Source organism: Vitis vinifera, chromosome 17 (genome assembly GCF_030704535.1).
Source record: "Vitis vinifera cultivar Pinot Noir 40024 chromosome 17, ASM3070453v1".
Classification (NCBI taxonomy): domain Eukaryota; kingdom Viridiplantae; phylum Streptophyta; class Magnoliopsida; order Vitales; family Vitaceae; genus Vitis; species Vitis vinifera.
This window is the reverse complement of record NC_081821.1, coordinates 12,863,469-12,884,985: the sequence shown is the minus strand read 5'-3', so window position 1 is coordinate 12,884,985 and position 21,517 is coordinate 12,863,469. Positions and strand designations below refer to the sequence as shown.

General features: G+C 36.6%; 1 protein-coding gene across 3 annotated transcripts; it reads right to left on the bottom strand.

The window, feature by feature from the left end:
- Positions 1–194: 194 nt before the first annotated feature.
- Positions 195–14,505, bottom strand: LOC100256409 (uncharacterized). Of its 3 annotated transcripts, none has more exons than XM_010664732.3 (13): positions 14,283–14,505; positions 13,879–13,907; positions 13,679–13,781; positions 13,040–13,211; positions 12,122–12,307; positions 10,687–10,847; positions 10,069–10,345; positions 9,245–9,459; positions 8,874–8,972; positions 8,262–8,791; positions 7,149–7,918; positions 6,674–6,872; positions 195–612 (listed from the first exon to the last, which is right to left on the bottom strand). In XM_010664732.3, exons 1-13 carry the CDS (start codon positions 14,449–14,451, stop codon positions 454–456), a joined length of 3,069 nt encoding a protein of 1,022 aa, XP_010663034.1. In that variant the 5' UTR covers positions 14,452–14,505; the 3' UTR covers positions 195–453. The 3 variants fall into 3 exon arrangements, with proteins under 3 accessions (XP_010663034.1, XP_059589922.1, XP_010663036.1); XM_059733939.1 differs by having other exon boundaries at positions 13,679–13,801; positions 14,283–14,358; XM_010664734.3 differs by lacking the exons at positions 8,874–8,972; positions 9,245–9,459 and having other exon boundaries at positions 8,262–8,787.
- Positions 14,506–21,517: the final 7,012 nt, after the last annotated feature.

The window sequence follows — 21,517 nt, the reverse complement described above, 5'->3', positions numbered from 1 at the left end:
AATGAGGCTACAGTTTCAACTTGGCCTACCCACTAGAGAAGATCCTTTGTTTTGGAAATTGCCCAAACAATACTTTACAGCTAATTGAAATATGGCAACATGGATTCATACATGGAAATAATTGGCTTCTATCGTACACTTGGATCATGCCCTATCAGCATGCAAGCTAGCCGATACGTTACCATTTTAAATGGTTTCTAAAATTTGGTTTTGCCCTTTTTGTCATAAAAGAAAAGGTATAAGGTTTATATTTATTTATTACAAGCTTTACACAGCATTTTCTCCTTTCTCACCTTGAAAGCAAACTCAATGTAGCTTCCATTCTTACATGTAAAAATGCCACTCTTGTATGAGCTAACCCGGATTTATAGATACACAATCAAACTGGTAAAAAAATAAGTCTTACGGCATAAAACAATACCAAAATGGCTTACAGAAACAAGATCATTCAATTTAGTATTGTACACTTGGGTGGGGAATTTTAATTTCCCCCTTCAACATATTAGAAGACAGACCGATGCTCTTTGTCTTGAATGTGCTTTCTGATGTCTCTAGTGCTCGGGAAGCTTGGAGAGCCATCTCCGCATGGAGTTGGAGACATGTCATAGCCATCTGAAATAAAAATATCTCATCAGTTCTGTTGGATGCAGCATCAAAATATAAACGTTCAGGATTTCCAGAAAAAGATTGTTTTAACAGAAAACATACCAAAAAAAATAGCTATTAGAATATTTCTTTCTTTGATCAATAAACCCGGATAAATGTAATATTTTAAGTGCCTAACAAAAGAAGGGGATGCAGCCTGCGTACACACTAGGTATACAGACAGCCCAAAAAAATAAAAATAAAAATAAAAATAAAGATATGTTATGTGCATCCTAAACAACACTTAAATGTTGGTGTGGATCCCGTAATATTCTAAACCAAGTACTATATTTCCACAATGACATTAATAGTTCTATGCTATACATACACTCTTAGAGTTCAACCCTTTTGAGGCAGCATGGTTTCATAGGTACCGGTAACCATGTCTAGACTTGACTAGTTCAGATGACACTCAAGATGTGAGATGCCCTCTGGAAAAAACAATTCACTGAATAGCCAGTAGAATTCTTTTGCCCATCTATGAGCTCCTTCAAGATCAAAGGTTGGGATCTATTGAACATATCTATTGAACGTACTATCCTGCAATATCACTTTATGTATAGGCCTCTTATATGGGTTATCAGCAAAGCAGAACTGCTATCCCAGTGTGGAAAGACGAATCAACCCGTGTTCCACCTAATTTCTGTTCTACAGAGTATAACTGTATAAGTTAGTTTCTAAAAGTTCTTGATGTCAAAGAAAGGAAGCGCTGACCGATATTATGATTTCCAAGAAGCATTATGAGTATTATTTACAGTTTAGAAAATAATTGTTAATATTTAAACAGGTAAAACTGAGAGGTCCACAGGAACATAGCTCTTTTGAAAAGCTTTTCCATCCAAAAAGAAAAGGAAACTTGTGCAAAGGGTGGGGGTGCGAGGAGGCAGATCATTAGCAGCCTTAGCAAATGATGATGCCAGAGCCATAAGCAAAAACTTGAGGGTTATCTCCTATTAAACCTCGAAACGACGCATGATTGTGTTTCTTGCAATTCTCTCATGTGCATATTGCAACAGATGGGGGTTGGAACTTTACAACCGATGATTATGACAATAATAAATCATGACAAAGATGGAGTTTTGATAGGAAAAAAAAATTGAAGAAATGGATGCTGGTGGGCATCTCCATCTCATCTGTATCCTGCTCATGGAAATTGGGAGAGACTCCTGTGGGCTTCTTGAAAAAGGCAGAAGGGCTTAGACAAGGTGACTCATTATCATAAATCTTAAATCTAAACTAGCATGAGAGAAACAGGAGCTCCCATGTAATGACATTTGTTGTGGGCAAACAGATTAGGCATATTTAGTGTTGAATATAATGTATTTATAGTATATTATCTTTCCTTGTTAATATAGGTCACATGTATGGTAGTTAGGACTCCTAGCCTTGTATATATATATCTCTCAATTGTAAGTAGAAAACAGATGAATGAGAATCAAGGTTTTTCTCCTTTTTCTCTCTTTTAACATGGTATCAGAGCCAAAGGAGAAAACCTAATTTTTTTTCGGTTTAGCCGTGTAATCAATTCCGGCGAACCGTCTAGTGACCGTATTTCACTCCGGTCCCCTCATTTTCTTCCCGAACCACTCCTGACAACCTCATCGCCGTCGGATCTCCACCACGCCGACAACCTTTTCCTGCGAACTTTCCGGCGACTTTCCGGTGAACTTTTCCGGCGACGTCTTTTTCCGACACCGACCACACCAAGAGGAGCGCCTGGAGGAGATCTCCAACTTCTTCAAAAGCATCGGAGCCAGAAAACCCTCCATGCGCCGGCCACGCGCACTTCTCCGGCCGGCGACTGAATCTCACGCGCTGGCGCGTGAGACCTTTTCCGGCGACGCGCCTCCTCCTCCAGCCTCGCCTGACGCCGACCAGCATCCCTACCTACCTGGTTCTCCCATCCGAGCCCTGCACGTACCTCTTTTGGGGATTTTTGTCTCCGTCAGCCCTCCAAACAGCCTTTCCGGCGAAGTTCCGGCTACTTTTTCTCCACCCCAATCCCTGCACGTGCCTTGGGAAGTGTTCTTCTACCCTTCTGGTGGTACCACGTCGCGATCTGAGGCCGTCTCCCTTTTTCGGTGGTGCCACGCCGCAATCTGAAGCCGTATTAGGGCTCTCTTCGATCCAAATACGTGAATATGACCACCAAAAATCAGATCTTTACCTCTGTTATCTCTGGATCTCCACCTCCTCGCACTGCCCATATGGCCCAGTCCTCTGATTCTCCGTTGCCTCAGCCTCCGAGCTCCTCCGCATCTCAGACATCTCAGACTTCTATTGCCTCTGTTGCCCAGCCTGGTAATGCCTCTGCCTGCCTTACCCACACATCTTCTCTTGGACCCTGGATTCTAGATTCTGGAGCATCTGATCACCTATCTGGTAATAAGGATCTTTTCTCCTCTATTACTACTACCTCTGATTTACCTACTGTTACCTTAGCTAATGGTTCTCAAACTGTGGCTAAAGGTATTGGTTTGGCCCTTCCTCTGCCTTCTCTACCTCTCACTTCTGTCCTTTATACTCCTGAATGTCCTTTTAATCTTATTTCCATCAGCAAACTCACTCGTACTCTTAATTGCTCTATTACCTTTTCTGATAAATTTGTGACCTTGCAGGACCGGAGTACGGGGAAGACGATTGGCATAGGACGTGAGTCTCAAGGCCTCTATCACCTCACCTCAGATTCATCTCCTGCAGTTTGCATTTCCACTGATGCTCCTCTCCTCATTCACAATCGTCTGGGCCACCCTAGTCTTTCCAAGTTCCAGAAGATGGTTCCTCGTTTTTCCACTTTGTCGTCGCTTCCGTGTGAGTCATGTCAGCTTGGGAAACATACTCGTGTCTCGTTCCCAAAGCGTTTGAATAATCGGGCAAAGTCTCCTTTTGAGCTTGTCCACACTGATGTTTGGGGTCCTTGTCGGACTGCGTCTACTTTAGGATTTCAGTATTTTGTCACTTTCATTGATGACTATTCTCGATGTACTTGGTTATTTTTAATGAAAAATCGAGCTGAGTTATTCTCTATTTTCCAGAAATTTTATACTGAAATCCAAACCCAGTTCAATATTTCTATTCGTGTGTTACGCAGTGACAATGCCAGGGAATATTTTTCAGCCCAATTTATTTCGTTTATGTCTCATCATGGAATTCTTCATCAGTCTTCTTGTGCTCATACTCCTCAACAAAATGGGGTAGCTGAACGCAAGAATCGACATCTTGTTGAGACAGCTCGTACTCTCCTCCTCCATAGTCACGTTCCTTTTCATTTTTGGGGGGACGCTGTTCTTACCGCTTGTTATTTGATTAATCGTATGCCCTCCTCTGTCTTACACGATCAGATTCCTCACTCCCTTCTCTTCCCTGACCAACCACTTTATTTCCTTCCTCCTCGTGTCTTTGGTTGTACTTGCTTTGTTCATATTCTCACTCCTGGACAAGACAAGCTTTCCGCCAAAGCCATGAAGTGCCTCTTCTTGGGATATTCCAGACTTCAGAAGGGTTATCGTTGTTATTCCCTTGAGACTCATAGATACTTTGTCTCCGCTGATGTCACCTTCTTTGAGGACTCACCATTCTTTTCCACCACTTCTGAGTCTCTTCCTGTTTCTGAAGTTTTGCCCATTCCCATTGTCTCCCCACCTGATGCTATGCCCCCTCGACCACTTCAGGTTTATTATCGTCGCCCTCGTGTCGTTGCTCCTCTCCCTTTTCCTGAGGCACCTGCTGACTCACTTCCTATCCCTTCGGCTTCACCTGCCCCGGCTCTGCCTTCTCCTAATGACTTACCCATTGCTATTCGGAAAGGTACTCGCTCTACTCGTAATCCTCATCCTATTTACAATTTTTTGAGTTATCATCGCTTATCTTCACCCTATTCTGCTTTTGTTTCTGCTATATCCTCTGTTTCTCTTCCAAAGAGCACCCATGAAGCTCTTTCCCATCCAGGCTGGCGACAGGCAATGGTGGATGAAATGGCTGCTCTGCACTCTAATGACACTTGGGATCTTGTTGTTTTACCCTTTGGTAAATCTACAGTTGGTTGTCGTTGGGTCTATGCCGTTAAGGTTGGTCCTGATGGTCAGGTTGATCGCCTTAAGGCCCGCTTAGTTGCTAAAGGCTATACTCAAGTTTATGGTTCTGATTATGGTGACACATTTTCCCCTGTTGCCAAGATTGCTTCTGTCCGCTTGCTTCTCTCCATGGCTGCTATGTGTTCTTGGCCTCTTTATCAGTTGGATATTAAAAATGCCTTCCTTCATGGTGATCTTGCCGAGGAAGTTTATATGGAGCAACCTCCTGGTTTTGTTGCTCAGGGGGAGTCTGGTTTAGTGTGCAGGTTACGCCGTTCTCTATATGGCTTGAAACAATCTCCTCGAACATGGTTTAGCCGTTTTAGTTCTGTTGTTCAAGAGTTTGGCATGCTTCGCAGTACAGCAGACCATTAAGTTTTTTATCATCATAACTCCTTGGGGCAGTGTATTTATCTGATTGTTTATGTGGACGACATCGTCATTACAGGCAGTGATCAGGATGGTATTCAGAAACTAAAGCAACATCTTTTTACCCACTTTCAGACCAAAGACTTAGGGAAACTCAAGTATTTCTTGGGAATTGAGATAGCTCAATCCAGTTCTGGTGTGGTCCTTTCCCAAAGGAAGTATGCTTTAGACATCCTGGAAGAAACCGGTATGTTAGACTGTAAACCGGTAGACACACCTATGGATCCGAATGTCAAACTTGTACCAGGACAGGGGGAGCCTTTAGGAGACCCTGGGAGATATCGACGGCTCGTAGGTAAATTGAACTATCTCACCATTACTCGTCCAGACATTTCTTTTCCTGTGAGTGTTGTTAGTCAATTCCTACAGTCACCATGTGATAGCCATTGGGATGCCGTAATCCGTATTCTTCGATATATCAAAAGTACACCAGGCCAAGGTGTATTGTACGAGAACAGAGGTCATACTCAAGTTGTTGGTTACACAGATGCAAATTGGGCTGGCTCACCCACAGATAGACGTTCCACTTTAGGGTACTGTGTTTTTATTGGAGGTAATCTAATATCTTGGAAGAGTAAGAAACAAGATGTAGTGGCCAGATCTAGCGCTAAAGCCGAGTATCGAGCTATGGCTTTGGCAACATGTGAACTCATATGGTTGAGACATCTTCTTCAGGAGTTGAGATTTGGAAAGGATGAACAGATGAAACTCATCTGTGATAACCAGGCCGCATTACATATTGCATCCAATCTAGTCTTTCATGAAATGACTAAGCATATTGAAGTTGACTGTCATTTCATTAGAGAGAAGATCGCATCAGGATGTGTTGCTACAAGTTTTGTTAATTCAAATGATCAACTAGCAGACATCTTCACTAAATCTCTCAGAAGTCCTAGGATTAAATATATTTGTAACAAGCTTGGTGCATATGACGTATATGCTCCAGCTTGAGGGGGAGTGTTGAATATAATGTATTTATAGTATATTATCTTTCCTTGTTAATATAGGTCACATGTATGGTAGTTAGGACTCCTAGCCTTGTATATATATATCTCTCAATTGTAAGTAGAAAACAGATGAATGAGAATCAAGGTTTTTCTCCTTTTTCTCTCTTTTAACATTTAGAAAGTGTGAAATTGTCAAACATATGTAAATTCTTCAATAAATATGGATACTAGATGTAGATTGAAGGAGATAGGAATGATGGTTGGAAAATACACAGGAGCGACTATTTTCAATAAGGGGAGAATGAAGAGGTGTTGCCAACATAATTAAGCATGATGAAGGGCTCTTAAATGTACTACATGATGAACTTGGAGGCAGATGATGCTTAATTTGCAGTTCCATCAATCAATGCACTACAAACAAAACTAGGTTTTTTGTTGCTGTTTCATGAGCCCCAAAAGTTGGCATAGACTTTCAAAAACAGATTTAAATCATGCACTGTGAGTGACAAGCAGAAAACAACAAGACAAAAAAAGCAAGCTAGAAATCCTGGCCTCCATGGAACATAATTTTTTGCTTACAGTATAGCAGTCTTTATCAGTATCTGTATCAGCTACATTAAGAGCCCATGTGCGAACCCATTCAAGCCCTTTAGAAAGCTCAGGATTTCCTTCCACCAAGGCAGATGCTACATAAGAGGGATGAAGTGCCATCAACACGCATGAAGCTGCAAAAAGGACAGATCTCCTGACATAAGCTTCTTTGTGATAGCATACCTCCCTGCATGTTAACAGCCATAATATCAACCGCTGGATAAACAAATGGTTCCTGCCACCAGGAAGATCAGCACATGACTCACTGATGCAGGGATGAACCCACCATTTTTAATAAGTATACCTACCATTAATTCCCATGTTAGTGTCAGTTGTATATGGTATTGGTAGCCAGACCTGATGATAGGTTCTACCCTGATACTGAACATGTAAATTAACTCCATAAAGACTATACCTAAAGTAGTGCTTTATAGCTAAGCATCTATATACTGATGTTCAATACCTGGAGCTTAGCATATCCAGAAGTGGTGAAGCCAAAGCCGACGCTTCGGGATGCATACTTGCACATTTCATACATACACCAAGCATATATATCAGTTTTCCCAGGACAATAAAGTCCCTAGCAAGCAAGTCAACACCATGCCTTCTCTTATCAAACCCCTGCATGGCTGGAAGCATAAATGCTGCTGCATACAAAGGAAACTTGTTCTGAGACCATTCTGTCTGGCTTTCTGGCATATTTTTCAATCTGAGGCTCCATCGGCGAGTCTTTCCTCTTTTTACCTGATTGGGTTTTGGGGGAAGTTCCCTCTCATAGCTATATGATAAATTCAACAAAGATCCTGTTCCTGACATCTCTTTCCATGAACCAGCTCCGGGAGGCCCTATGCTAGAGGGCAGGAACCATGGTTGAGTCTCCGAAATGGTTGATATGAGGGCTCCAGGCTGACGTTTCGGTTTCATGGTTCTAGTATCAGCGAGTTCCTGTGCAGCATCTGTCATGATGTCAAGTATAAGTATGCGTTGACTGACATCCACATTGGGTGAATATAATAATTTATGGAGAGCATCAAGAGACTCGAATGGACAAGTGACGAGCAAAGCAACCAGTGCTTTTTGCCTCTTTTCTTCAGCCGATTCTTCCTCCCCTTCTATGGTCAAATCAGAACAACGAACCTGTACAAGTGTTCTGACAAGGTCGCCTGTCAAATGCCGAAGCTCATCTGGCGAGGCACGAACAAGATTTTCGGCAACATCAAGAGCCCTTTCAACCTGAAAAATTAAGAAATTGTTTTCATTCTCATAGGGGATTTTTAGTTAAACACCTTTCCAAGTTACAGCTTTCTAAAAAATATATTTATAGATGTCAAATGAAAGTAAATAAGGCATAGATGGCTTCCACAAGTGATACCTAGGCATGAAAACAAACTGCAATGGGTAATTACAGCTGTTGGTTCCACTGATTTATCCTAGAGATTTTGTTAGAGTTCATTAGGGAAATCCTACAGTTGGCAATATAAAATGTTGGACCTCACAAATAGCAAAAACTTGTTTTGAGGTTTACTTTCAAGATAACCTTAGGAGACAAAGATAGACAATTACTATAATGACTTACACCATCTGCATCGTCAGATTTCCGTAATGCTCCAACAACATCAACCACCTGCGTGATTTTTTTTTTCAAATCCGTGTCATCATCTGACAAGTCATATGGCTGTAAAGATGAGTCATTTGAGCTTTCAGAATTGTCACTTGCATTATCATCATCACTGCCACCAGAAGTGGATTCATCATTTAACATTGCTGGATCAATAATCTCATCTGGATCAACTAACCTAAATTTAGATAATTTCTTGTCTCTATCCTTCAAATTATTGCCCGCTCCACCGTCAACTGCAGAGTCCAATTCCTTTCCTGCAACTGAAGCAGTAGAATTTTCTATTTCTTTTATACCCTTTTCCGTGGAAGATGAGGCAACTTGAATCCCTTTATCTGGGGTAACTAATCCAAACTCCCAGTCAATAGTCTCCCCACTGCAGCTATCATCAAGGTGCAAAGGATTTTTTGGGTCAACCACTTTAGAAAATACTAATGCGACACTGCTAGCCATTCTCCGAACCAGATGGTCAGGGCTCTCCAGCCTACCTGTCAGGAATTGGACAAGATATAAGAACAACAATATCAGCACCATAAGATGCCAAGTAGTATCAAAGTAACAAGATTCTACAGCTAACTCCTCGAAGGATTGAATGCATCACTTCCTTCGTTGCATCTAGTTCTTCTTTTGACATCTTCTCTAGAGAAATCCCTACAGCTGCGGTTATATCTGCATCTTAAGTCAAGGCACAGTGGAATCCAGGGGAAGAAAGGAAATGTGACAAAAGAATGAAGCATGATCCCAAATATCATGAATAATAAGAGGAGGAGCACCTATGAGAAAATAACATTTCCTTTTTGTGACAAGAAAATTCATTAATTACAAAATATCTGTTTTCTTTCTGGTAAATATCAAACTTCCTACAAACAATCTGGCCAATTACAGAAAGAATCTCTCAAGGGAATATTTCATTCAAGGGGGGAAGGAGAGAGGAAGGATACAAGTTTGCTGCTCTATTGGGGCTGACTGCACAAATTCCTGTTTGGACCATACTGTTACCAAGTGTTGCACTGTGTCTATAAGACCACGGGTATTGTGGCCCTTTGTTAGTGAATTGGCTCCAGGTGGGCATTCAAGAACGGCAAATTGAAGGATCCATCTCAAGCAACAAAGAGGAAATACTTTCCAGAGTAAAAATTTGTCAATAAACATAGACCTAAAAGAGAAAGAAAAATCAATATTTCCCATAGGCAAGTACACAAGACATATTAAAGCACACCAAATAAGGCCATTACCCAAGTACAAAAAACAATATCTAGTATTGTTGAAACACATCAACTTGAAATGATAAGGAACTTTGCCTTCTTCTCCCATAAGTAATGAAAATTATGAAATTGTAAAAATAATTTCACTTTCAGTCCACTAGAACCTGATTGCTATTCTGTTTGCTTTAAGCATCTGTATGATGATTGGGTCCAAGGAAAATGATAAATTAGTCAATTCTAGATTAGTGAGTCATTTTGTCAGCATTCACTCAAGAAATCAAAGACTGCTAGTCAGTGTACCAAAGATTAGAGGAAAATCAACAATATTCCTAATATGTTGGTAACATTACCTCAGAATCATGACACAATACTATTGATTTGCAGAAATTAATAACATTATGTCAAGAAAGAAATGGAGAAAATGCAAAAAACGGAAAGTCAACATTTCTATGGCATGGATTCTAGAATTATAAATTTAATGATTAATCAAAATTTTGTGTTACAGAACAACATGTATTTCATAAGCAAAGAAGGCCCTTGTAGGAGCCACGTACGCATACCTCACTGACTTTTGACGATAAAAAATTTGATGAAACAACATCCACAGAGTCCAGTAAGCTTCAGTATCACTTGCTTGTTCAGTTGCCAGATAATGCAGAATCTGTTCAGACATTCTTTCCACAGCATATGGATCTTTAATTGCTTCCATCATCTTTGACCAAAATAGAAAACCAGGATTTGTCTCAAATACATCTGCATCAATTAAATCAGTATTTGACTGCAAGCAGCTCCTTATATGTGCGAGAATCCGTGGGATGACCTCTCCTAATAGCACATCTGTGAAACAATAACAACTAACATTTAGGTAATAGTTTTAGTACTCTCATTCTTGACACAATGAATAAAAGAAAGTTACAAGAGGTTCTTAGTTAATAGTTTCAAGGAAAAGTATCAGTAGAGAAGAAAACAATAGCAGGTTCCATGGATCACAGAAGTAACATGGGTCATGACAGGTTCAATTGCCACCTTTCTCCCAAAATGTCAATCACTAAGAGAAGCAAAAACAAAATTAGCAGGGAAGTGTGGCTCCTTTAAACAGGATGTCACACAAACAATGCCATTTTCCTCTTACTTAAGTGTAAATTTTCAATTGCACTAACTGAAAATTTCCTGATTACCTATAGACCCACGCCGACAAATGCGAGCAAATGTTTCTCCAACAAATAGGAAGGTACCATCCATGCCATTTTTATCCAAGCTAGCTGCTTCATCATGTAGTTTCATACTCTTTTCTTCAACTCCAGCAAGAAGTTGAATGGCAATCTGCTTGAAGAAGAAACTGAGATACTCTTGTGAAGAATAAACAATGAATCAAAAGGAATAAAAGAATGGAGTATGATTATGTATGAGTGGTGTGGGGATGAAACCTTAGCTAGTGCCTTTCCCTTCCTTGTTTGCCTTAGTTGCATCAAAGGAGGCTTGGGTGGCGGATGTTTGGGATGACATGGGTCAGGGGGGGCATTGGAATCGTCATTTCATTAGACATTTAAATGATTGGGAGCTAAACGATGTAAACGATTTTTTTCTTAAGAATTCAAAAGTCTGTGAAGAGGGGTGTGAAGGATAAAGTGGTGTGGATGGGTTCTAGAAAGGGGGTCTTCTCAGTTAAATCTTGTTATTCCATTCTGGAGCCAAGGTATGCGACTCCCTTTCCTATTGTCGTCATCTAGTATTCCTTAGTCTTTTTAAAAGTGTCATTTTTAGCTTGGGAAGCTAGTTGGGGCAAAGTGTTGATCTTCTATTAGATTCAAGAGAGAGATGGGCTTTGGCAAATAGATGTGTTCTTTGCAAATATGATGAGGAATCGGTTGATCACATTCTCATTCATTGTGATGTTGATCTTGTATTAGATTCAAGCTAGTTGGGGCAAATAGAGAATTTGCTTTGGCAACTTTTTATCTCTTCATTTGGCATTGGTTGGGTCCTTCCTTCGTCAGTAAGGGACACTCTTTTAGAGTGGCATGATTCCTCGGTAGGAAGAAAACATAAGAAGCTTTGAGGAGCGATTCTCCCTTGCATTTTTTGGACAATTTGGAAGGAGAGAACCAAAGAGTGTTTGACAATAAGGAGCAACCGGTTCAAGCATTAAAACACTCATTCCTTGGTAATCTTTTGTCTTGGAGTAGCATGCACATAGAAGTGGGTTCATTGTCTCTTATTGATTTTGTAGATTGGGTGGGTTCTTGATAAGAGTGAGAGTGTTTGTTTTTTGGTTGTCCACTCCCTCTAGTGTTGTGCTTTTTGGAACCCTCTATATACCTTGATGTATAGCATCCTTGTTCACTTATAATATTTACCCTTTATTTATCAAAAAAAAAAAAAAGGATTATGTATGAATCATGCATTATTAAATCATTCCTAAATGACTAGTGACATTAGAAGTTAAACATTCTATTTAAATATGTTCTAATCCAACACATGAACAGGGATTTGTGAAAGTGTCATGTTGATATAAACTGTTAAACAGAGTTCAACGCTTCAACTTTCACAAATAGATCAAATTTATGTATATAGAAACCCAGAAAATTTCCAGCAGAAGAAAAATAAGGATACTGTGATGAAAGTGAAGTTGGGGCTCCTAATGGCGCTTTGTCAGGTATAGACACCATGAGCTGTGCCACCCTAGATACAGCTGGCTTCATTCTTTCACTAATAGAATCTTCCGATTGAAAAGAACTGCCAAATTCTCTAGCCATCTGGAGTATTCCATCATTTTCAAACAAGCAAAGGACAAGTAATCTGTCACAATAAAAGAAAATATTAATAGATAGACTGCTAGTTTCTGATTATCTAGAACTCAGATGGATAAATGATAGTATCGTTAGATATCCCCTATGAATCTATGATCATTGACTATTCATGCAGACATGTCGCCCACAGTCAGCATTTATTAATTACACATTGTAGCAGTAAATATCTAATAACACATATTATATGCTTGAATATGAACTCTAACTCTAACAATGCACTCTAACTAGATACACCAACACATAGGTCACATGAAACAAGAACATGTCCTCAAGACACTGATAACAAGAAGATAATAAGTGGCCAACAAAAAGTGAAGGCAGAAGGAGCAGGAGCAGGAGCAGGAGGAGGGGGTTTCAACACATAAGATTTATTTCAGGGGGGCAGAAATCATCTAAAAGCAGGAACTAAGCCTAGTGGTTAATGTATTTTTTTTTTTTTCAAAATAGTGACTAGGCTCAAACCCAATTCTCATCATAGATGTTTTTCAATTTTTTTTAAGTGGGGCACATCACCCTCCTGGTCCTTTCTTCAAGTGGGGATCCAGAATTGTTGTGGAAGAGGTTGGGTGGAATCCTGTAGCTCAATTTTTAATTAGATGAATATGTTCAAAATATTATAGTAATAAGGATTCAACAGAGCTACTTTCATGTGCAACCTGAACTAGACTGAAAATGGAAAAATCAGAAACATAATATCAACACCTAAGTTTCACCTCTTTACCTTTCAGCATTTAAGCATACAGTGTTGACGCGAAGACTATCCCGTGCATTATGCTGTAGACAAGGCACTAGAGTCTGAACAACCTCAGTGGCAAGTCCTTCGACAAAGAAAACATCATAGACATGTTTTTGTGCAGAAATAGGAAAACAAGCTAGCCAGTTGGAAGCAACCTCTGCATGTAACAACTTATATCAGCAACCATGGACTTGGATAATTAATTGGCATAAAATTTTCCAGCATTATCTCTCCTCTTAAAAGACAGGGACCAGGATAAGAGAACTATCTATACAGAGAGAATTATGTGTCCCAACTAGGCAAACTATATGAATAAACCAAAACAAACATATCTTAACTTTCCATTAAACCAAAGACAGTGAGTTGAATGGCTTAAGAAGCAAACATAAATTTTAACTTGTTAATTTACGGGCTTTGATTTTTCCTCACTATCTGGATATAGAAGACAAGACAAAATGCTGCTTAAAAAAACAAATAAATTAAGTTCAAGGGTACTGTTTGGTTAACATATTGGAAGTACTTTTATTACTTCTAAGACAATATAAGCAATCTTAGATCCTCAAAGCAAGAATGTACTTGCAAAATCTAACCAAACAGTACCTACATATGTGGTAATCAACTTACCATACAACAAAACCCTCGCCAAAGTTGGAAATGCAGTTCCTTGGTAGAACACCCACCACCAATCACTCCTCTCATCTGAAGAAGGGACCTCAGTCCTAAGGACCTGAATGTATCAGGATGGAACTAAATTACATGAAATTGGAAATAAATTTAAGAAGAAATGCATGAGTTTCAAAATCAACTACATTAACAACACTCACTTGATCTCTGTACTGCTCATCGATGCTACCTAGAACTCAAATGTATAAAAACTGATTAGTGATATTTCATGTCAATTTTTACAGCCAAGAAAATGAAAATCTCTGTTCATCGTTAATTTGCTAAGAAACAAACGAAATCAATCCACAGTTTGCTTCCCAAGAAAACGGAGGCAAAGAAAAGAGAATAAAATTTCGGATATAATAAATCTCATAAATTGGCGCAGAAAAAAACGAAAGAACCTCCATCAACTGCGCCTAATTTCAACTCCTTATTTCAATTGAGCCTGGCCGCTCAAATCTCACTAAACCAAAACGGAGTGACATGAAAGTTTCAAAATTCCGTTTCCTATTCTTTTCCTCAGTTCTCTCGGAAGCCAAACAGAAGGAATAGGAAATTTTCCGACCTGAGAAAGCAGATGAGTCGAGAGGGAAAAGGCGGACAGCAAGGGAGTGAAGAGCACAAATGAGTTGGTCGACGTGTTTGGCTTCGTTAATGGCGGAGATTACATCTCCCACCTTGTGAAGAACTGTGGGCTCCAGTTCCCTTCTGCGCCTCTTTGGTCCGTTCTCCATGCCTTCCACTGCTATTTTGATTTCTCGCAGCTAATGTTATGTTTCGCGAAAACAAATTGATTTGGAAAAATACAGATGCAAATCAACAGGACTGCAACTTGGGTTGGGCTGGGTTGGGTTTAAGGCCACCTCGAAACTACTTTAACAAACACTCTGACCCAAGCCCAAGCCCAAGCCCACCGAAACTCCAACCCAAAACTCGAGTTGTCGGGTTCATAGATTTCATACAACCTACTTGTATGTTTTTGTCTTCAAATTTTATTTTCATACAATTATATCAAGATTTAAATCATAAATGAGAAAAAAATTCAACATAATATTGAAAAAGAATAATATAATATGCAATACAACATTCTCTAAAGTATATAACACTAAGTTATTGCATAGGATAATATAAATATAAATATAATAAAAAAATTTAAATCAATGTTTGGTTTAGTAAGAGGTTATTTGATCCTTTGACTTAAGTTTAACTCAAATTAAGTTTGTGCCAATAAAAATATAATTGCAACTTAGTAGGTGTTTGGTAAATCAATTTAATAACTTAAAGTGGTTTAATAACTTAATTTAAATTATTAAGTAAATAAAGTATATTTGGTAAAATAATTTAATTATACGACTTAAAGTAAAAAACAATCTTAATTAATAAGTAAAAATAATTAATTTATTCTTAAGTCCATATTTTCATTTTACCTTTTCATCTTCATTTACCCTAATTACCTCTGTAATCTCTTTTGCTACTCCACAACCTCCATCGTTAGTCGATCTGTTTTATCCTATTTATAATTCATGAGGTTAAATATGTCAATTTGATAATTTAAAATAAATTTTAATTTAATTTTATCAAACAACCTTGATACTTAAAGTAAAAATTAAGTAATAAGTTTTAAGTAAATAATATAAGTATAATTTAGCTTAAAGTCAACTTAAGTCATTAAGTAGTAAGTATTATGTTTTACCAAATACCCACTTAATTTGAGTATTAAAAATGATTGTTCAAGTCTATTGAAAAGATTAAATTGGATGAAAGTTGGGTTAAACCAACTTGTGAAAGTTATTCCTGTAGAATTAACAAAAGATATGACTAAAACCCATTTTTTTTAAAAAAAAAAAAAAATCTAAAATTGAATAGATTTGAATTTGATTTAAATTTGAATAGATTTTATCGTCATTAAGTGTTGAATTTGTTTGTTTTTCTTATTGATATGTGAAGGTTATTAAAAGTTAAGTAGTTAAGTGTTAACTTGTTTCTTTTTATAAATATTTGAATAGTATTAAATGTTTAATATATTGGTTTTTACATGTTAAGATGATTTTAGCAATGAGATTAATTATTATGTTTCTCTCTTAAAATATTTGAAAACTAATAATTTCAACAAAAAAAGGCATGCTTACATCTTATGAATTATGAAAGGAGATTGACCTTGTGTTTCAGATTTAGGAATATATTGAAGGATTGAAGTATTTTTTGAATTTTAATCAATTTGTTTAAGTGTAGAGTATGCCATCATTTCAAATACTTTTCCCTTTCTATAGTTGTGCAAACATTGTTCTTTTGCCTTAGATGATGCTATACTTTGGATGTATTGACTTTATCTATTTCAGAAATTAGTTTTGCTTGAATTTCCTCTATGGCATCCATATCAGAGTAAAATTTTACTTTAGCAAAGTCAAATTCATCTTTAGTAAAAGGGCAACTATCTTTAACAATCTTCTCCATAATCTTGAGGCCATGGTCTTCCTAATAGCATGTTATATCATGTTTTAGCTTTGATGACATGAAACAAAGGTTATGAAGGAATGACTTCAATCATGAGGCTAAGTCTAATTACATTGATTCTCGTTTGACCTCCTTAATTGATAGAGGCCTTGGATTATTAAGGAACTCTTAGAGAGCTCGTCCATAGAGACCTCAAGTTCTTTTGTTATGTAAGTGAGCAAACTATTAACACTTAGTCCTTCGTCAAGCAAGATCCTATTAATTTGATACACACATACACACACAAATATAATAACACATAGAAGTTGCTTAGGTGGCTTGGAGCTAAGGAGTTGGTCTTCATATATAAATGCAACTGTTGGTAAACAAGTCGTGTGAACTCGGGGTATTGTAAAGATTTGTTTAGGCCTCTTAAAAGGCATGTTAAAACCAGAAAGAATATGTGATGATGATAAAGAAATATTGCATATGAAGGCTGCTATTATAATTAGATAGTGGATTGATCACAATATTTTTCATCATATTTTTGAAGAGTCGAAAGTCGATGTTTTGTGGAAAAAAAAATTAAAAGTTGTGTATGAGAAGAGCATTTATGGAAATAAAGCCATGATTATCAAAAGGTTTGTGAATTTGAAGTATAAAGAAGGGCATAGTATGACAGAGCACACGACTAATTTTCAAGGCTTAGTGAACTAATTAACAACCATTAAAGTGTTGCTTGATGATGAGTTACAAGCATTATTACTTCTTAGCTCCTTGCTTGGTAGCTTGGATACTTTGGTGGTTTCATTAAGCAATTTAATGCTAGATGGGAAGCTAACCATGGAGATAGTTAAGGACAATTTGCTTAATGAAGAAGCCATAAGAAAAGAGAAAGTTGAATCTTCTTTTGAGGTACTTTGTTTAAGAAAACAATGAAAGGCATGGAATGAGTAAAAATAGAAATTCTTAAGGACATGGTAAAAAGGATACATCTAGAGAAAAATCGAAGTATAGAAAAAAATGTAACGTGTTGTCATTGCAATAAGCCAGGCCACTTGAAGAAAGAGTGTAGGATCTTGAAAAAGGAACAAAATAAAGGGAAGAAAAATGAAAAAAAAGACGAATATAGTATTAATAGTAGGTGATGTTATCATTGTCTATGATGATAGTTGTGAGAATCTCATATGATAAGAGAGTGATTGGGTGATTGATTTAGGTGCTTCGTTCCATGTGACTTCTCATGGTGATTTCTTCACATGCTATTCCAGAGGTGATTTTGGTAATGTAAAAATAGGAAATAATGATGCCTTTAAGATCACGAGTATTAGAGATATTTTCTTGGAGACTAATGTTGACAGCAAATTAATACTTAAGACATGTGTTAGATATTTATCTTAACTAGATCTTTACTGGCAGACTTGATAATGAGGACTTTACTAATTATTTTGGTGAAAGTAAATAGAAACTCACCAAAGGTTCTTTGGTAGTGGCAAGAGGAAAGAAGATGAACACACTCTATGTGATGCAAGTTAGGCTTCATAAGGGAAGAGTAAATGCAATTCACAAAGATATAAACATTGATGTTTAGCATAAGAGGCTCAGGCACATCAGTGAGAAAGGGCTTCAACTTCTTGCTAGAAAGAAATTCCTACTAAGTTTGCAAGGTATGCCTCTTAGAACTTGTGTTAATTGTTTAGTTGGAAAAACACATAAAATTGCATTTCATTCATACCCTTAATTTAGGAGATCAAATGTTCTTGATTTGATTCAAATTGATGTATGTTCTATGCAAGATAAAACTCTTTGAGTTGCACGCTATTTTGTGACATTTATTGATGACCATTCTAGAAAAGTTTGGGTTACTACTTTGAAAACTAACGACCAAGTGCTTAATGCCTTTAAAGAATTCCATGCTAAGGTTGAAAGAGAAACAATGATATAGTTAAAGGCAGTTCAAGCTAATAATGGTGGTGAGTATAGGGAACCATTTGAAAGCTATTGCAAGGTCTATGGTATCAAGCTTGAGAAAACTCTTTCCTAAACACCACAACTTAATGGTGTGGTAAAAAGAATGAACATAACAAATGGAGAAATGATTAGATGTATGCTTTCACATGCGAAGTTTCCTAAGTTTTTTTAGGAGGAGGTTATGAGGACCACTGTTGATTTGATAAATGTTTCTTTGGCAACTACATTGAACAACGATGTTCCAAACTTTTGGACTAGAAAATACGTCTCTTATGATTATTTCATACTCTTCAACTGCAAAGTGTTCATTCACATCCCTAAAGATGAAAGGTCTAAGCTTGATGATAAGGCAAAGCCATGTATAGGGATACGATAAAAAGGAAGATTGTTAGTTTCTTGAAGACTAACTTTGTCTTGATAGTGACCAATTTGAGGAGTCTAGTCACTTTGTTGAGATTCCTATTAGTTTGTATTAAGTTTCTCCACCGGTAGTGGACAATGATGATGGAGGAGATGTATAGGAAGATGATAGTGATCATGTTAATGATGGTGATGTTGATGATGATGAACATGTAGTTGATGATGTGGAACTTGTAGGACAAGTTGAGCTAGCATCATCGCTCCTAGTAATTGAGCCTCTATTGAGAAGATCTGCAAGAAAGCATCAACATTCCACAAGATACAACTCCAATGAGTATGTGATGCTTACAAAGTGGGAAGAGCTAGAAACTTAACAAGAAGTCATTTCACATAAGTAGAAGAAAGAGTGGTTTGAGGCCATGCAAAAAGAAATGAAATCCTTATGTGAGAACCACATCTATGACTTGGTGAAGTTACCTAAAGCCAAGAAAGCTCTCAAGAACAAATGGTCTTATAGATTGAAGATTGAAAATAATAGATTACGACTAAGATACAACACACGATTTGTTGTTAAGGGATTTGGTTAGAAAAAAGACATCGACTTTGAAGAAATATTTTATTTGGTAGTGAGGATGTCATCCATTAGAGTTGTTATTGGTCTCGCTACTTGCTTGAATTTAGAGGAAAAGAAACTTGATGTGAAAACTACATTTCTTCATGGAGACTTAGAAGAAGAAATTTATATGGAGTAGCCAACATGGAAGTCAAGAAAAAAGAAAATTTAGTGTGTAAGTTTAGAAAGAGTTTGTATGAGCTCAAATTATTGAGATGGAGCCTTATAAAGGATGACATAATGTAACAGATTGAGATTCATTTATAAATGTATTTATATATGTTTCTTAGTTTCCCTCTTATTATCTCATATGCATTAATTGGTTATTTGTAATGTTTGAAAAATCGGTTTTTATTGCCAAAATATCGACGAAAAATCGATTATTGGTGGTAGCCGAAATAAAATCGGCCACCGATAATTGGCCAGAGGAAAAATCGGTGGAATATTGGAAAAATCGCCAATATATCGACAAAATTTCAGCAAAAAATATGGTGGGGGCACGACAAGTGATGCACACGTGGGCAAAGGCATGTCTAAAAAATTCGTCGAAAAATCGCTAAAAAATCAACGATAAATTGGATTTTTTTTGAAAAAATCACCAATTTTTAAAAGCCTTTTTTTATTTTTTATTTTTTAATTTATCCATTTTTAATTTTAAAATTTTTTATTTTTTATTTATCTATTATTTTAAATTTATATTATCATTTTATTTGGTATTATCCTTTTATTTTTAACTACTTTTCATATTTATCTCATTAATCATATTTTAAAAAATTATTATAACTTCACTTTTAATTTTTTTTAACTTATCCTTTTAATTTTATTTATTTTAAATGTTTTTATTTTAAAATATAAAAAATATAATTTTACTCAAAAATGGCTACAATAATAAAAAATTAATGAATTTTTAATATTTTATTAATTAAAATTAATTTGATAATATAAATTATTTAAATAAATTAATGTTAATAGAAAAAGTTGTCACCAAATTTGTAATAAAATTTTAGAAATTAAATCTCGAATACAGTATTTTATATAAATCAATTTAATTTTTTTTATTTCAAATGTAATAAAGCATGTTTTAATAAAAGTATTTTTAATTTTTAAAATAAATGAATAAAAATATATTAAAGAAATTTAAGCTAATTTTTTTAATAAAAATTTAATAAATATTATCTTTTATCGTACTTATATCAATTACACTTACAAAATAACTTTAATACATGTATTCTTACTTATTTTATCATTTTTTAAAAAAGTATTCTAAGCATTTTTATGAATTTTGAACTATTTTTGTTCGATTGATATTTTTTTTCAAAATATCCATTGATATTTCTTTGATGTTTCCAACATATTCGTAAAATCCAAGTACCGATATATTTGTATTTATCGATATTTCAAACCTTGGTTATTTCAACATACATGCCCACATCACTTGTATTGTACATGACTTAGGTTCATTAGGAGTTACATAGAAGATCTAAGTCATAGGTTCCTAATAGAGTGATGAGTAGTTTATCGTTCGTTCATGGATTTGGGCAATCCATATGAGATTGTAGTACATTACCTCGTAATTGGAGGGATGTCTTGTCTTGGTCATCAAGATGGTTTTTCCATGGTGAGTGCACTAGTGTATGTGATGCATATTAGGTAGGACTTATGGTGAATCATGACATAAGACTATTAGTTGTTATGATTCACCAAGCTATTATACTACATGAACTCTCAACCTTGAGAGAATATAAAGCCTATACCAAAGTTAATAGGATGCTTTGACATATGGGTAAGACCATAAAATGGTTACATATTCCTATGGATTGGGTCATTGTTGATGGAGATGGGTGACAATTGTTGGGAACCTTGAATTTCGCCGTTCTTAGACCTTGGGTTGAATAGGTACATACTAACTATCCTAGGCCTTTGAATCTTATGCAACAAAAGCGAAAAATATAATTTTTAACATTCTGGGATCTATATTAAAGACATTAGAAAAATTTACCTTTGATTTAGATATTTCCAAATTGATTTCACACAGTGAAGATGAAACCTGAACAGTTCGGAGGTCTTGTACACCTAAGATCATTTGCCCGATGACTCGTACCATGATTTTGGCACCCCAAAGTGTGGGCTTTGGAAAGAAGGAATTCTAAACTTTCTCTCTTTATCTAGAGATGGAAGATGACTCTCACATCAAAACTGATGGAAACCCTAACCCCTAGGGGGGTTTTATAGGGTCCCCTACTAGGCTTAAGTGACTTGAGCCTATCCAGCCTTGGGTCATTTAATCTAACTCAAAATAGGTCCTAGTTGATTAATTAACCACACAGAGCCATCTAATTAATCAATTAATCTAATTCAACAAACTTTTTTACTATCTCTTGTGTAACCTTACATAATTACTCAAATGTTCTTATCCACAATAG

What these genes read in the sequence shown, in the direction of transcription:
- LOC100256409 (XM_010664732.3), bottom strand. Translation starts at nt 14,451, where the DNA reads ATGGAGAACGGACCAAAGAGGCGCAGAAGGGAACTGGAGCCCACAGTT. An exon ending in AATCCTTCGAGGAGTTAGCT is followed by an intron (nt 8,792 to 8,873) that starts GTAGAATCTTGT and finishes AATTCCTGACAG; the next exon opens with GTAGGCTGGAGAGCCCTGAC. An exon ending in AATCTGACGATGCAGATGGT is followed by an intron (nt 7,919 to 8,261) that starts GTAAGTCATTAT and finishes TTAATTTTTCAG; the next exon opens with GTTGAAAGGGCTCTTGATGT.